General features: G+C 37.3%; 5 protein-coding genes across 5 annotated transcripts in view; 2 read left to right on the top strand and 3 right to left on the bottom strand.

Moving 5' to 3' along the window:
* Positions 1-459: 459 nt before the first annotated feature.
* Positions 460-3,086, top strand: LOC105624280. Its single transcript, XM_012205638.1, has 5 exons — positions 460-591; positions 838-1,349; positions 1,619-1,915; positions 2,015-2,196; positions 2,587-3,086. Exons 1-5 carry the CDS (start codon positions 460-462, stop codon positions 3,084-3,086), a joined length of 1,623 nt encoding a protein of 540 aa, XP_012061028.1.
* Positions 3,087-3,285: 199 nt separating this feature from the next.
* Positions 3,286-5,353, bottom strand: LOC105624321 (titin-like). Its single transcript, XM_012205679.1, has 6 exons — positions 5,281-5,353; positions 4,937-5,172; positions 4,532-4,591; positions 4,142-4,457; positions 3,705-4,067; positions 3,286-3,518 (listed from the first exon to the last, which is right to left on the bottom strand). Exons 1-6 carry the CDS (start codon positions 5,351-5,353, stop codon positions 3,286-3,288), a joined length of 1,281 nt encoding a protein of 426 aa, XP_012061069.1.
* Positions 5,354-5,624: 271 nt separating this feature from the next.
* LOC105624320 (IQ domain-containing protein K-like) lies at positions 5,625-6,267 on the top strand. The gene is made up of 4 exons (XM_012205678.1): positions 5,625-5,732; positions 5,816-5,952; positions 6,014-6,143; positions 6,205-6,267. Exons 1-4 carry the CDS (start codon positions 5,625-5,627, stop codon positions 6,265-6,267), a joined length of 438 nt encoding a protein of 145 aa, XP_012061068.1.
* Positions 6,268-6,387: 120 nt separating this feature from the next.
* On the bottom strand, positions 6,388-7,340 carry LOC105624319. Its single transcript, XM_012205677.1, has 2 exons — positions 7,155-7,340; positions 6,388-6,792 (listed from the first exon to the last, which is right to left on the bottom strand). Exons 1-2 carry the CDS (start codon positions 7,338-7,340, stop codon positions 6,388-6,390), a joined length of 591 nt encoding a protein of 196 aa, XP_012061067.1.
* A 1,715-nt stretch (positions 7,341-9,055) lies between these two features.
* Positions 9,056-14,008, bottom strand: part of LOC105624318 — a 6,493-nt gene continuing 1,540 nt past the window's right edge. The window contains exons 3-8 of the mRNA XM_012205676.1: positions 12,640-13,719; positions 11,491-12,118; positions 11,351-11,445; positions 10,925-11,081; positions 10,060-10,417; positions 9,056-9,419 (exon numbers count right to left, since the gene is read on the bottom strand). Of these exons, the coding sequence (XP_012061066.1) occupies positions 9,056-9,419; positions 10,060-10,417; positions 10,925-11,081; positions 11,351-11,445; positions 11,491-12,118; positions 12,640-13,719 (2,682 nt within the window). The remainder of the gene's footprint in view (positions 9,420-10,059; positions 10,418-10,924; positions 11,082-11,350; positions 11,446-11,490; positions 12,119-12,639; positions 13,720-14,008) is intronic.

Here is a 14,008-nt window from a genome sequence, read left to right as displayed (position 1 = left end):
ACCTATATAATTTAATAAATGTATACTAAAATTTAAATCTTCTGCGTTTCAATTTTCCTTCAACATCGGCACGAACTTTCCGGACAACCCAATATATACATATTTAAATGGAGAGGGGGGGGAGGGAGAGTATGCATATATATTTCATTATCAATATAAGATATAACACTTAATGATTTCTTTTAGAAAAACATATTAAACAGAATATAAAGTGCGCAATATCAGAGATGTCAACTTAGAAATCTGCAAATGGACATGCGACTGTATGCGAGTCACAGAAAGACCTTCTGACCTAAATTGATCGAGATATAATGAACAGCATGAGAGTGACGACGACAGATCCTGCCGTTATCATTATTAATGGCAGTCGCGTTAAAATCGAGGATGATGTTTTATGCTAAGTACCTGATCGTCAACCAAATCACGAAATACGGTACCTATTAAATCGTCTGGTAGTCGATGTTCACTGATGTTTGTTCGCCGAGTGGAACAATGATCACTGGGATCCGGTTTTGTGAAGATGTGCACTTTAAAAGCGCTTTAAAAGCCCACCTACGGCTTCGCCGATCGTCAGTCGCACCCTGCTATTCAGTATGTCTCAACTATATTATGATTCGCAATACAAAACGTGCTCAGCACAGGTGAATCTTGAAAATATCAAATTGTCTAATTTTCAATCTTAAAAAAATTTTAAGTTTTTCGAAAATATAAAAACTTTAAATTACATTCAAAAGGAGACTTAAGCTAAATTACTTTTATACTTAATTCATTATACTATAATTATCAAACTAATTTATCAAACTGATAATTTATCAAATTAATGGGTGATCGTTGCAGATATATCAATGGCTCTTCTTCATCAGCATGATATCCTCGAAAAATCTCGTGAACGGATTTGAATCTCGAGACGCAATCTTTGTGAATTTCCATCGCAGACACAACATTTCGAAGGTAGCGATACTTCATGACAACAGTTATTTACCTCCAACTTCGATTCCGGATTTCTCCCTGCCGGAAGTGATCGATAACAGAGCTCGGAACGTAGCGGTCGCGGTAACGAACGAGACCAGAAACTATCCCAACGCGTTGTATCATCTTCCTGAACGGGATTCCTTGCGAATCCCCACGCGCAAGGATCCGTACGACACAAGGTATCCAGGGAGCGACGGGTTGCGAATACCTCTGCATCATCGTCGACCTACTTTCCAACAAGGCAAACACCCTCAACAGACCACAACGCAGACTCCTCCTCCTTCTCCTCCTTTTGGTGAAACATCACCATCCTTCGTAAACCGCGTTAGCGTTGAGGAGATGTCCTGTCAGAACACGAGAGACGAATTGTTCTTCAGGTAATGAAATTCAAGAGGATTTTAACTCTTTTTTTTTTATCACATCTATAAGCTAATCTTTGCATTTTTCGAATCTTAAATAACATTTTTACATTAAGAGACTAAACAATTCCATCGATCACACACACATTTAATTTTAATTTTGAGACAATTAAATTTAATATATAACTAAATTAATTTTAATGAGATGGATATTTTGAATTTGATAATCAATATGTATACATACGTATAATAATTTCATGCACATATTACACAATCCATAATTATAGAGCATCTATCAAAGTGAAGAATACAGTTCCACCGGTGATAGATAATGTGACGGGTGATGCTTGTCGAGCAATAGCAGTCAGGGACTCTTATCACATTAGTTTTGAGAAAGACCAAGTCTGGAATTGCGGAGTTGTTGATTGTTCTACGAATGACAACCAATCATACTGCCTCGATCTGAGATTCCCTGTGATCTCCGGTCTACGACTGAAAGACGACCATAGGGTGACGTTGCGATGTAAGACCCAGAACAGAATCGCATATCATACGAGACAGATCAGCGTAAAGACTTTAGAAGCGTAAGACGCATCATTTGTCTTCTGACAAAAAATGGCAAAAATAAACATCCGTCTGACGCGGAAAACGAATTATTCAGATACATTATGTATCCCCCATAGGAAAGCAAGGAACATACCAGGCGTGCTAAACGGCGGTGCTGAAAATGCTCTGAATATTGATGTTGGACTATTCAGGAAGACTTACGACTCAAAAAACATTTTCGACACGAAAATACAATCGGGCGGCACGGTCGTCTTAGGCGAAGAGATTTTGTTACGCGTATTAATCAACGGCAACGACAGTAAGCGCTTTAGTACTGAACGGTGACGGTACATTTTTATTTCTTTAGTAAGACGAATGGCGTACCTGGGACATCGACATTACTTCATGTAACATACGATTCGCTAAATCGATAATTTCACCTCGCAAAGAGTAAGATACAAGAGTAAGATACAAGAGATATGTATAAAGAAAAATCAATCTCACAATCCTATTAAATTGATATAAAAGTAATCTGAAGCAAAAGTTGATTAAATACATAATTAAGATCACAAATTAAAATTATATAATTAAGATCGTTAACTATATAATTATACTAATTAAATATGAGAATAGATTTAAACGATGAACATTAATTATTTACGCAATCTTAATTATTTCAATTTTCATTTTTTATTCTTTCTGTTCAAAGGCTGGCGACACTCAAAAATCGGACAAGTGACAATGCATTACGTAGAGGAGCGACAGCAGCAGAAAATCGTTAACAGTCTATTGATTCTCGATAAGAATGGTTGCTTAAATCCGGACGTGCATGAGATTTGTCCTCGCGAGCAATATGCGATGTCACCATTGGAGAGCTACCTAATTTTTCAGGCGTTCATGTTTGAGGGCATGAAAGAGACCGACGAGATTTTCCTCACTGTGAAGGCCATGGCATGCGTAGAATCTGTGGACTGTGTTTTGGATTGTCCCGGCAGTCACATTAGACGTGCCAGAAGTGTCTTGGATCGAAATAATACTGTCGAGTGGCAAGATGACATTGTTCTGCGTGTGATTCTTCCAAAATATGAAACACGCGCTTTACAGAATTATTATTTAGCAATCCTGTTATCAGCGGCTGCGTTACTCGTATTAATCGCGTTGTTATGGATTATCAGAATCTCGCTTCGTCAAAAGATAGTAAAATCCTAAATAATCTTAAATGCTTAATTTATTTATAAATCTCTATGATTGTATATAAAATTTTAAATTGTATATAGCTGTATATTGAATAAACGAGTTATTGTTCACATTCGGTTAATGGGGTCTCGTTAATCTAAATGCAAATTATCGCGGTTCTATAAGAGGCTTAGGTGAAGATTACGTGTTGGCCATTATCGATATTTTGGTCTTATGAAACACGATTCGGCATCTCCCACGCATCCAGCTCGGAGCACAGCTTCAATCCGATTGCAAACAATGCGAAAGACGCGAATATACTCTTCACAAACGGATCCCTGCTCAAAGTATACACCATACAAGCCAGAGAACACGTGCATATGTCTTCGAAGTAGCTGAAACCTTTCGTCAGATAATAATGATCTACGACTCGCTGCCGCATCTTCAATTTACGCATAATGCGTTCTGCAATATAAACAAGCCTTGATTTGTAGAAACATAAATTGATATATATATATATATATATATATATATATATATATATATGGGAATGGAAAATATATATAAATATCTCCAGAAAAGAAGATCAATACAATAAAAAACAATAAGTTTTACTGAGTTTTTTTTCCTGAAGATAAATAAATTGCTTGCCTTTCTGCTTTTTTACTAGAGGACATGTCTCCTCGCAAGCATCTTCTGCAGGTTTACGCGAAACGATCTGTTCTGCCAGCTTCTCGGGAGTTCGTTTCACAGATACTTCTTCTCTAACCGGTCGTTCTTCAGGCATTGCGGTCACTGCTTCTCGTTCCCTCGGTGGTCTGACAGGTCTTTCGCGATCGATTTTCTCGTAGGTGGCCGCATACCTGCAAGTTTTAGTACACATCGCCCTCGGCTGCTCTGGAATTTCCCTTGCTATTACGGTGGGTAGAATCTCCTGCAATTCCTCGTCGATATATTGCTCGTAGTCAATTTTGCCTTCTTCCTCTTCGTCATATTCTACGGGCTCCTCTGGCACTAAAATTATCGTTCAAAATTATCATCAGTCAAATTTCTCTGTAAGTCATATCTCAATAATTATTCTTAATTACAGTGCTCTTCTAATTCTCGCGACGGTTCCAATTCAATTTTTGGTTCTGGCGCCTGTTCAATTTCGTCTTTGATAATTTCAGGTTTCTTAATCGGAACTTCCTTTATAGGTTCTTCTGCGATTCCTTCCACAATTAAGTCTTTCTCTTCAACGAAATCAATTTTTCCATTGCGATCTGTTATCCTTTCTATCGGACTGACAGTGATTTCCTTCTGGACAATCACAGGTTCTCGGTCTATTTTTTCTTCTTCAGTATTCAAATCAATTTTTCCATTGCGATCTGTTATCCTTTCTATCGGACTGACAGTGATTTCCTTCTGGACGATCACAGGTTCTCGGTCTATTTTTTCTTCTTCAGTAATCAAATCAATTTTTTTTCATCAGGACTTACTATTTCTTCTGTCAGAATGACAATTTCTTCTTGGATAATTTCTTCCTGGATAGTTTCTTCCTGGATAATTTTTTTAACAAGATAAATTTTCTCTTCATCACAATCTATTACTTTTTTTATTGAAGTGACAGTTTTTTCCGGATTGATTGTGGGGTTTTGAACTAATTCTTCTTCAATAAAATAAATTTTTTCTTCATCGCAATTTGTTATTTTGTTTATTGGATTGACAGATTTTTTCGGATTGATTGTAGGGTTTTGAACTAATTCTTCTTCAATAAAATCAATTTTCTCTTCATCGTGATTTGTTATTTTTTTTATTGGAGTAACAAGTTTTTCCGAGATAATTGTGAATTCTTTGATTAATTTCTCTTTTTTCAAATCAATTTTTTCTTCAGTATCATTAACTATCTTTTCTGTTGGGATGATAGTTGGTTCTTTAACGATTGGAAACTCCGAGAAAATCACTGGTTTCACTTCGACCTTTAACTCTTTAGATTGTATATCATTGATAGGTACATGTGCTGTCTCAATTACACGTTCGTTTCGTATAGTTCTTGAAATAATATCCGACGGAAGTCGCGGTTCCACATTGTTCTTTTTCCGCGGAAAAATTCCGTCCGTCACATTAGGAAATTCCTTGACTATTTTAGGAAGATAGAAACATTTACGCAAAACGTATTAAACGCATATTTTTAAAATATCAACATTTATTAATAATGCGTTCAAAGACATCTTATAAAGAGACATACTTGTGATACGGAGTTGTTCCCTGACTTTGGGACAAGTTATGGGACATTGATTTTTTATAGAGTCACGGGGCATTTAGAATGTATAATAATTCGCGCTTCCATAGATTACATATTTATATACGAAACACATTCATTATATTTCACAATTTCGCAAAAATAGCGAAATGTGATCTAAACAACTTTTATTGTCTATTTAACATTGTTAATATCCCGCTTTCATCTTTTGTTGAGGTTGACATGCCAATTTCATTTCTATATCCAAGTTATCTAAAGTTCGCAATAATTTACGTCGATTCGTGTCTGTATTCGCTTGATAAACTCATAGAATATTTAACGTGCAAACGATGAATTCTGAAAACATCCCGGATTACTTAAATAAAAATATATTCCCGATTTTATTAAATGCAATGGAGGAAATGTTACTTGAAGCTGATCGTCGAAATGCGTTAAAAGTATAATGTTGCATCAGATATCGCGTGTATTTTTAGAGTTAATAAATACAAACGATATCTTGAAAAAAAATTATTATACTTAGACACATAAATGCTCCTTTAATGGATTGGATTATCTTGCGGAGATTCTTTGGAATCGAAACTCGCGACATCCGAATAGATTGTGCACTTGGCAAGGCGTATTTAACATACCACAATTCAAGCTATGGCTAAAGTTGCAGTAAGAAGAAAACATACCCCGGTTTTTAAAAATTATATTTTATTTTACATCTTTTTTTTAGTCCTAGGCCAATTTATCCAAAATCGTGGTTGTGGACTAAAGAGGAGGCCGCTTTACATATACAGAGATATGTTCGTGGTTGGCTTGTTAGAAAAAAAACGGATGTTCAGGAGATGCGTCAGTTTTGGAAGGTATTATTGGTATATAATTAAGGAATTGAAAAATAAATAATGGTTCTTGCATAAATTTTAGATCATTCGTGCAGAAAAAATGGATGCTCCCGAATTTTATACATCCAATGAAATGAAGCTTTGAGAATTCGGATTGTTTTCTTTTTACGTTTCTTCCTAAAATAATTTATTGCTTTTCTCTTCAGAATAATTTATAAAATATTTATTCTTAACAACTATATATATCAACATTAAATGTAAAACCTCACAAGGTTGCTGTCTCTTCTGGCTTTGGGAAAAATGGACTAGACTCGTCCACCTTAAAGTTCAATTTCATCGTTGGGATTTCACCTTCCTTAGCTATTCTGTAATTCTTAATATCTGTTGCTGTGAGATTATATTGAAGATTTAATTTTGGTTCTGTGGACACAGCGATGCCTTTTGCCTTCATCTGATTTATTATCAACTGTGAGAATAATGGTGGAAGTTCCGTTGTCCTGGGTAGGATTCTCTTCTCCACTACCTTCATGTTATTAAGAAATATATGCTCCTGATCCTTAGGAATCAGCACGTAATCTGCCTTGTAAGTCGAACCATCCAGTTGCACTGGTTTCGAGCTTTTGTTGCCACGGAAGACTTTCTCAACTAACACCATAACTTTGCGATCGCTCTGAAGCAATGCAATGCAACTACATTAGAAGATGCAACACAAATTAAAATTGATATATTGCATGTTTTCCAATAAAAGATATAGATTATACAAGAAGTCTTTCTTTATCGAAATACTGTATACAAATTGAAGTGAAAGAAATATAATTTGATTTAATCCAACTTCTATGTATCATGTGTATCAGTTCAGAGAGTAAAAAACGATTCGAAAAAACAATATCGAAAAAACGATAAAAAACGGACTTCATATACAATAAATCATTATATTTTTATTGATTGTCATATTAAATAAAGATTACTGAAATGATTACTGTTACATTGTTTCTCTTGCTAGAAAGATCAACCATTATTTTCAGCACTTACATAGGGTTGGTCGGGTAAGGGCATCCCAGCGACCTTCAGTATTTTCATGTAACAAGGCTCGGGATATCTCTGAAAGCGATTTCTTATCACGAGTCTGCCAACGCCAAAATTCTTCAAGTTTGCCACGATTTCCCATAACGGCTTTCCCTTGAAATCCGTCGTGCGACCGATGAATTTTATAGGCATTGTGAACAGTTGCCCGGTAAACGACTGCCGGATTCACCAGATTTCTGACTCTCTACAAATTTTCTTCCTGCTGATTAATTCTGTGTACCGAGTTGTTGTCCCGATTTTTTCTTAATGTTGTCCTCGATTATCCGTGAAATGCATCATTAAAATCAACGTCTACTTTATGAAAATTATGCGTATTTTGTATAACAATAAACAGTGTTTTGAGATTAAGATTGCAAGAGAGGTTATAAAGTGGATTTTTTAATTCTGCTGGAAGGTGATAGATGGCGGCACAAGTATTGAAATCGTTCTCGGACGTTTTCGGACGCGGTCGGCGCAGCTTGGAATGATGTTCTCGCCGATTCAAATTTAGTGCGACGATATCGCGAGCAATGCGCGTAATACCGATTATGAGGGGTAAGTTGTAAAATGGCTTTTCCAATGATAAAATATTCGAAAAATATCGAGAAAGACATTCGAATTCCTGATCTTTCAAGTATTCTGTAAAGATATAAGTAGATCTACACATCCTCTCGTGTTCGAGAATATCCGAAATTCGCTTGAAGCATAATTTTTCGAAAACTGTTGCAAGATGGCGGAAATTTGCAGTCGTGACTTTACTCGAACAAGATTCTCTTTCTCAGGACGAAGGTATTTTTAAGAAAATATCGAGATATTATCGCGTTTAAATCACTATTGCCGTCATTTCCCCTTTTCGCCTGATATTCAAATATTTATTCTTATGACGAAAATTCGATTACAGATCGCGCGCAAATTCCAAGTGATTCTCACACTTCTCGACGATCATAGATCTGTTCACGTTGCATGAAATCCCCAAATATTTTTACACTTAAAATGAGATAGGTATATATTTGACTTTTTGAAAAGAGAAAAAGCGAAGATGTCGAGTGCAAAAAGTGCGAGCAACGCGAACAGACCTCATAATTATGCAACGTCGGGGCAAAGAAGCGATTGTGGAATACAAAGTTTATGTGTGTGTAAGTTATTTATTAAATTGATAAATATAATATATATATAAACTGTTGCAAAGAAAATGCATTACTCGACGATCCGAACGCTCGAATCAGATTTCGCGAATTGCGTGCCGCGTATCGCTAGTCGGTGCGCAAATGGCGCCGACTTTGGCGCGCGATCAAGAAACTACGTTCCACTTGATGTTTCTAACACTCTTGGAATTATTTGATACTTGTCAAGTGTTAAACAAAGGCCGCATTTAGCAGAAAAAGCTTTGCAACTGTTGCAAAGTTCTTAATATATGTATAAGTTCTAATTATTTCCATTTAAGCACATTTAGATCCAGTGAGAAATTAAGGCAAGATTAATCATATTAAAGAATTTTACAAGAGTTGCAAAGCTATTTTTTTCTGTAGTGAAGGACAAATAATACTCGCGAGTGTTATGTGAGCGCCAAGTGGAATGTATTCCTAGAAATCTATATACAATAAATTAAAGATTTTTAAATAAAAAAAGAGAGAAACTAATTGATGACACAAGAACGAGCAATAATCGAATAAATTTGTTTTGAATCGACCGCCTCCAAGTAAAATTTGCTCATATGCAAATATAATAGAATATAAACCGTTTTAATATAAATATATATAAATATGTATATCTTTCTCTACATACGAAATTAAAATATTATTCGATTTTAAAGAAATGGAACTTTGTCTTTTTTTTATGTCAAATATGATTCGAATGTTCTCTTATTATTAATTCACAGATCCGACAATCTGGTGAATCCAGTCGAGATAGTGCGAGACGCGCGTGTAGACTCCAGGCACATTTCGTTGGCCGCAACCGATGCCCCAGGAGACGACGCCGACTAACTGCCAGTGGCCCTGACGCTCGCAGACCATAGGACCGCCACCATCGCCCTTGCAGGCATCCTTGCCCTCCTCGCCGCCGGCGCAGATGAAGCCCGGATGGAGCGTGAAACTGTGTCCTAGCCGCGTCTGCCTCATCTGCTGTTCACACACATGGTTGCTGACGACAGGTAGGTTCACTTCTTTCAACAAGTTAGAATACTTGGAGCGATCGTCGAAAGCATCCTTGCCCCATCCGGTGGTCCAGCATCTGCCATACATTACGTTAAATTTCAGTAAAGTGCACTGCGTTTAGAAGTGAGAATCCGTTCGGAAAGATTTTTGGTTTACGATTATTTGACTCTTAATAATAGGAATTTTTTAAAAATATAATAGAATATAATTTGTTATTTATATCAATTTTTCTGAAACATCTGCTGCTTCTTCTCGTGTATATATGAGGCAACATTAAGTATTTACGAAAAATAAGAGATAATTAATGTTATTGCTACGTTTTTTAAATAATACTAGGCTTTAAACTACTAGGCTAAAACTTGTTAAATTCTGGAAATTATATTAAGAATATTATAGCATTATAATAGCCATATAGGGTTAAAGATATAAAATATTCTATCAAGAAATATTCTATCACGTTTTAAGTATATATATTATTGTATATGTCTCAAATTTCATGTTATAAGCATTTATCTACAAAATTTGTTGTCGCTGTACTAACATCAATTACTTTTCTCTGGGGAAATACTTGATATCAATATACGTGAATTATAAGAATTAAAATTCATTAACCTTGAGTTTAGAAGAAATCTCGCTACACGCATTAATAAGAAATTTTTAAAATAATTTTTTTCACAATGATTTCTTCCATTTTATAAATTATGGAGAGTACGTACCTTGTTCCAGTGAAATCGTCATATTTATTTGGCAAACAGGCTGGACTAATGTGAGGGTTCTTTGAGAAATCGACGTCATGATCCAGCGTCAGAATAGCGATGTCATTGGCAAGAGTGCCAGCGTAGTATTCAGGATGCACGAAGACACTCACGACGTCGCGTTCGATGTAGGGATAGAACTCGACATCGTGATTCACATCCCATTCACCTAATCGTGCGCGAAGATCACGAGGGGCATGGCTCTTGATGCAATGAGCAGCAGTAATGATATGTCGGGACGAGATCAAAGTACCTCCGCAAACATAGACACTTTCCGTGGTGATCTTCTTCAGAATAGCTACGTGCCATGGGTATTCACCTAAATTAACAACGATTTAATATAGCAATAATATTATAATTTAATATTGCCATGTAATGAAATATTTAAAATTATTATATAATGCATATGTGTGAAAAATATCTCAAATAATATCATATTGTTAAGCAGTGCAAATGCATATGAAATTATATCAAGTATTTAAAATTTAAAGCATATTAAAAATTAATGTTTGAAAAATTTAATATTGTAGTAGTAATATTAAATTTGCGATAATGATAACTGATCTCTCCATTCAGGAACGTTTTATTAAAATACGCGCATTTATTAATTTGCGATCGATAAGCAATAATATCAGTTAAATGTTTGCTATTCTTGAAATTACAACAAAAAAGGGAGAGTTATGTTTATATTTTGTTTTTATGTTTTCTATCTTAATATTCCCAGAGAGGCGCGAGAATTTCTCCAAATGTATCTAATTCAAATTGACAGTATCCTTTTCTATAAATGCTATTCATTCAGTAATTAATTATATTAGGAGTCGCGTACCAAATTCGGATTCTCCGTCAACGTAGATTGGGGTCTTGATACGGCCATTGATGCCTTGTGCGTTTCTAACTCCGCATTGACCGTGTTTCACTCCTATTATCTGCGATCTTGGGCAGCAGACGTGATAAGAATTGCAAGCTGGACGTCCATATCGTCTCTGCGAATAGAAAGGGATCAGTCAATTGATTCGTCCCGACATACTTACGACGAGTTTACTTATCATGTTCTTGACTTCTATCTTTGCTACACCGCTGCTCAGTTTGACAGTCTCGCGTTTCATAAATTCGCAGAGTCGGTACCACCGTGATTGTCATTCTGAGTCATCCACCGATGGCCTCAGCCGCTTTGCAGCGGTTCTACAACCTCGTTATTACAACGGTTAAGTCTGTTCAGCAGAGCGAACAGACCAACCAACCGTATCCTTACCTCCGATGTTGTTTCGTTAAATGCTGTCGTGTCGCGTCTCCTTCTATTTGAGAAGGTAATCTTTCCGCTCTTCTGTCGTTCGTTGCTGGTCAGTCCTTCCGGCGAAACCTTCGACAAATCCTTTGTCAAGAATTGTCTACCTTTCGTCGTTGACGCGTTTCTCGCACGAGCGTTTCTATAGTAATTATCCTGATAATCATTCGAATAATCGTAGTCATCGTAATCGTCGTTATCGTCCTTGTGTAAGTAGGAAGGATAGTATTGTCCGCTGTGAGGCTTGTAATAAATCGATTCGTGATGATTATTGTATGATGGATAGAACGGTGGTCTGGACGGATAATGATAGATCGGTCTCTCGTGATGCGTGTGATAATGAGGAGCGTAAACGCCATAATGTCCACCGTAATGACTGCCATAATGAGCATCGTAATGACTGCTATGTAGTCCATATTTCTTGTAAGCCAGGAGATGGCCTAACTTGTGAATAAGTCCTGGATTGGGTGTTACATGAAGATTCACGTAAGGCTTGATGATCTTCTCGCCGTACTCGTCTTTGGTGACCTGTACCGCTACGAGCGGATTCACGGCGACCGGACCTAAATTTATACCCTGTCCGCCAACCAGCCCGTACCCCGGGATTCCCAGGGGATAACCAGGATGGGGCGCGATTGGACCGACACCAGTTTGCGGTAGGCCGAAACTGACGCCCCAAGTCGGCTTCACGTTCAATTTCGAGGAGTCCAGATTGCCGGTTCCTATCGTCAGTCTCTGCAACGAGAGAGACGAACAAATTCACGTAGAACCGAGGTCTATTTCTCTTTCTCTCTCTTTCATCCCAATTCCGTTTTTTTCCGGGAGAATTAACATGTTGATTATAGTCGAAACTTTCTCGTCGCTTTTCCTCGCTTTATTAAAATTCGTTCGACCCAGATCACACGATGTCCTCCACTACGACGACATCTAATCTATCGTTTCTAATACGGACGTTTAATTGTGTTGTCTAGGACAAACAGACTGACTGAGAGTGTCAAACTGAGCGATACGTGTTACAGAACAATGGCGCTAAATATTTGTTACAAGTAGCCATACATTTTACACGTCCGATAATTTAATCAATACATGAGTCGAACTTCCGATGCGAATAATTTATATAATCTAAATTTTAATCTCTTATCTAAAATAATATCTCTTATCTAAATAACGGTCAAAGTTTGATAATTTATACATTGATGTCACATCGTCCGCTCGAAACTCGCAAGAAAAGCGAGAGAAATAGTGTGTCAACTTACTTCTTGTATCACCTGCTCGTCGTCCTTCTTGGTAACATGCTTGACATCCCTGCTGCTTCGCTTCGTAACTTCTGTTTTCTCCTGCTCGTTTTTCGTTTGTACGATCTGCTCGGTCTCGTTTGCTCCCTTGGGTACCCTTACGACTGTCATTGTGCCGTTTCCGTCGGTGATTACTATCTCGTCAGTTTCGGCCTCGATACCCTTGTCGAGATTGCGCGGATCGATCGCCAAGTAGAGATCGTCTTTACGGCCTACGTGATTAGATGTCAAGCATTGATCATATGGTACGCATACGCAATCGTCGTACGACGAGGAACCGAAACTGTTGTCAGCACCGTTATTGAATGAATAATCACCGGGGGAACCACCATTCTCCAAGAACTGACTGGAGACAAATTGTCCACCAGGAGTAAACTGTTTGCTGTTCGGTTTCACATAAGTAGGGTAACGATCGGCATAACCCTTTGCGGACGAGGAAGAGGTCGACGGGTCATTGTTGCTGGGCGTTTTGATATTGAACGTTTTCTTGTAATCTTCGAAATCATTGATCAAGCCGCCGTAAGTACCGCTATTTCCATAACCATAATTGTTGATACCACCGAATGGAGGAGATGATGCGACGGCGGGATTGTGCGCTATGGTGCCACCGGCATCCCCATGATGATAATGATGATGAACGTGTTGCTGAACACCTGCGGCAGTCGGTTGATGGAGGATCACCTGCTTCTTATCGATAAATTTATCCTCGAAATCGGACTCGATGCTGGGTTCGTATATGGGTTTGGATCCTAGTGGGAGAGACAGACCGGGTTTCTTGTATCCAGGATAAGGCCCGACGAATATAGGCGGAGGTCTACCGAACGTCGGTCCGGATCCGGGAAAAACATTAGGTCCCAACGAAGAACCAAAACTAGGAGGAAGTGGTATGGGTTTCGCTGGACCATAAGGTCGTTTCACAGGTATGGCTGGAAGTGGACGGCCTACTGGCTTGATGGTCACCGGTTGAGCATAGATGACATCGTGGGGATGAATATCGCGATGTGGAGAATAATAAGGTCGTCGTTCTTCCACCTCCTCGCACTGTATAAAATAATTAATATGTTTTTACAAATATTTGAATCTCGTAAAAGCATAATACATAAGCATTTAATACATAAAATATAATTTTTGAATTCTCAGGAATTAATGAATGCCTTCCAACAAGAGACATAACACAATGTGACATAGTGTATTACATCTCTAAAGGTGAGATAATCACTGTGTTATACTGAGTCGCTTATTGGAAGGCACCTTATATATATATATATATATATATATATATATATACATATACTATATATACATATATATATATATATATATATATATA

Source organism: Atta cephalotes (genome assembly GCF_000143395.1).
Source record: "Atta cephalotes unplaced genomic scaffold scaffold00075, whole genome shotgun sequence".
Taxonomy (NCBI): domain Eukaryota; kingdom Metazoa; phylum Arthropoda; class Insecta; order Hymenoptera; family Formicidae; genus Atta; species Atta cephalotes.
Note: the sequence above shows the minus strand (reverse complement) of the source record. Positions and strands in the feature narration are given on the sequence as shown.

What these genes read in the sequence shown, in the direction of transcription:
- LOC105624280 (XM_012205638.1), top strand. Translation starts at nt 460, where the DNA reads ATGTTCACTGATGTTTGTTCGCCGAGTGGAACAATGATCACTGGGATC. An exon ending in AGAGACGAATTGTTCTTCAG is followed by an intron (nt 1,350 to 1,618) that starts GTAATGAAATTC and finishes CCATAATTATAG; the next exon opens with AGCATCTATCAAAGTGAAGA. An exon ending in AGCGTAAAGACTTTAGAAGC is followed by an intron (nt 1,916 to 2,014) that starts GTAAGACGCATC and finishes TATCCCCCATAG; the next exon opens with GAAAGCAAGGAACATACCAG.
- LOC105624319 (XM_012205677.1), bottom strand. Translation starts at nt 7,340, where the DNA reads ATGCCTATAAAATTCATCGGTCGCACGACGGATTTCAAGGGAAAGCCG. An exon ending in CCTTACCCGACCAACCCTAT is followed by an intron (nt 6,793 to 7,154) that starts GTAAGTGCTGAA and finishes GCATTGCTTCAG; the next exon opens with AGCGATCGCAAAGTTATGGT.
- LOC105624321 (XM_012205679.1), bottom strand. Translation starts at nt 5,353, where the DNA reads ATGCCCCGTGACTCTATAAAAAATCAATGTCCCATAACTTGTCCCAAA. An exon ending in GGAACAACTCCGTATCACAA is followed by an intron (nt 5,173 to 5,280) that starts GTATGTCTCTTT and finishes TTCCTAAAATAG; the next exon opens with TCAAGGAATTTCCTAATGTG. An exon ending in TCTAGTAAAAAAGCAGAAAG is followed by an intron (nt 3,519 to 3,704) that starts GCAAGCAATTTA and finishes TTTATATTGCAG; the next exon opens with AACGCATTATGCGTAAATTG.
- LOC105624320 (XM_012205678.1), top strand. Translation starts at nt 5,625, where the DNA reads ATGAATTCTGAAAACATCCCGGATTACTTAAATAAAAATATATTCCCG. An exon ending in ATCGTCGAAATGCGTTAAAA is followed by an intron (nt 5,733 to 5,815) that starts GTATAATGTTGC and finishes TATTATACTTAG; the next exon opens with ACACATAAATGCTCCTTTAA. An exon ending in AGATGCGTCAGTTTTGGAAG is followed by an intron (nt 6,144 to 6,204) that starts GTATTATTGGTA and finishes CATAAATTTTAG; the next exon opens with ATCATTCGTGCAGAAAAAAT.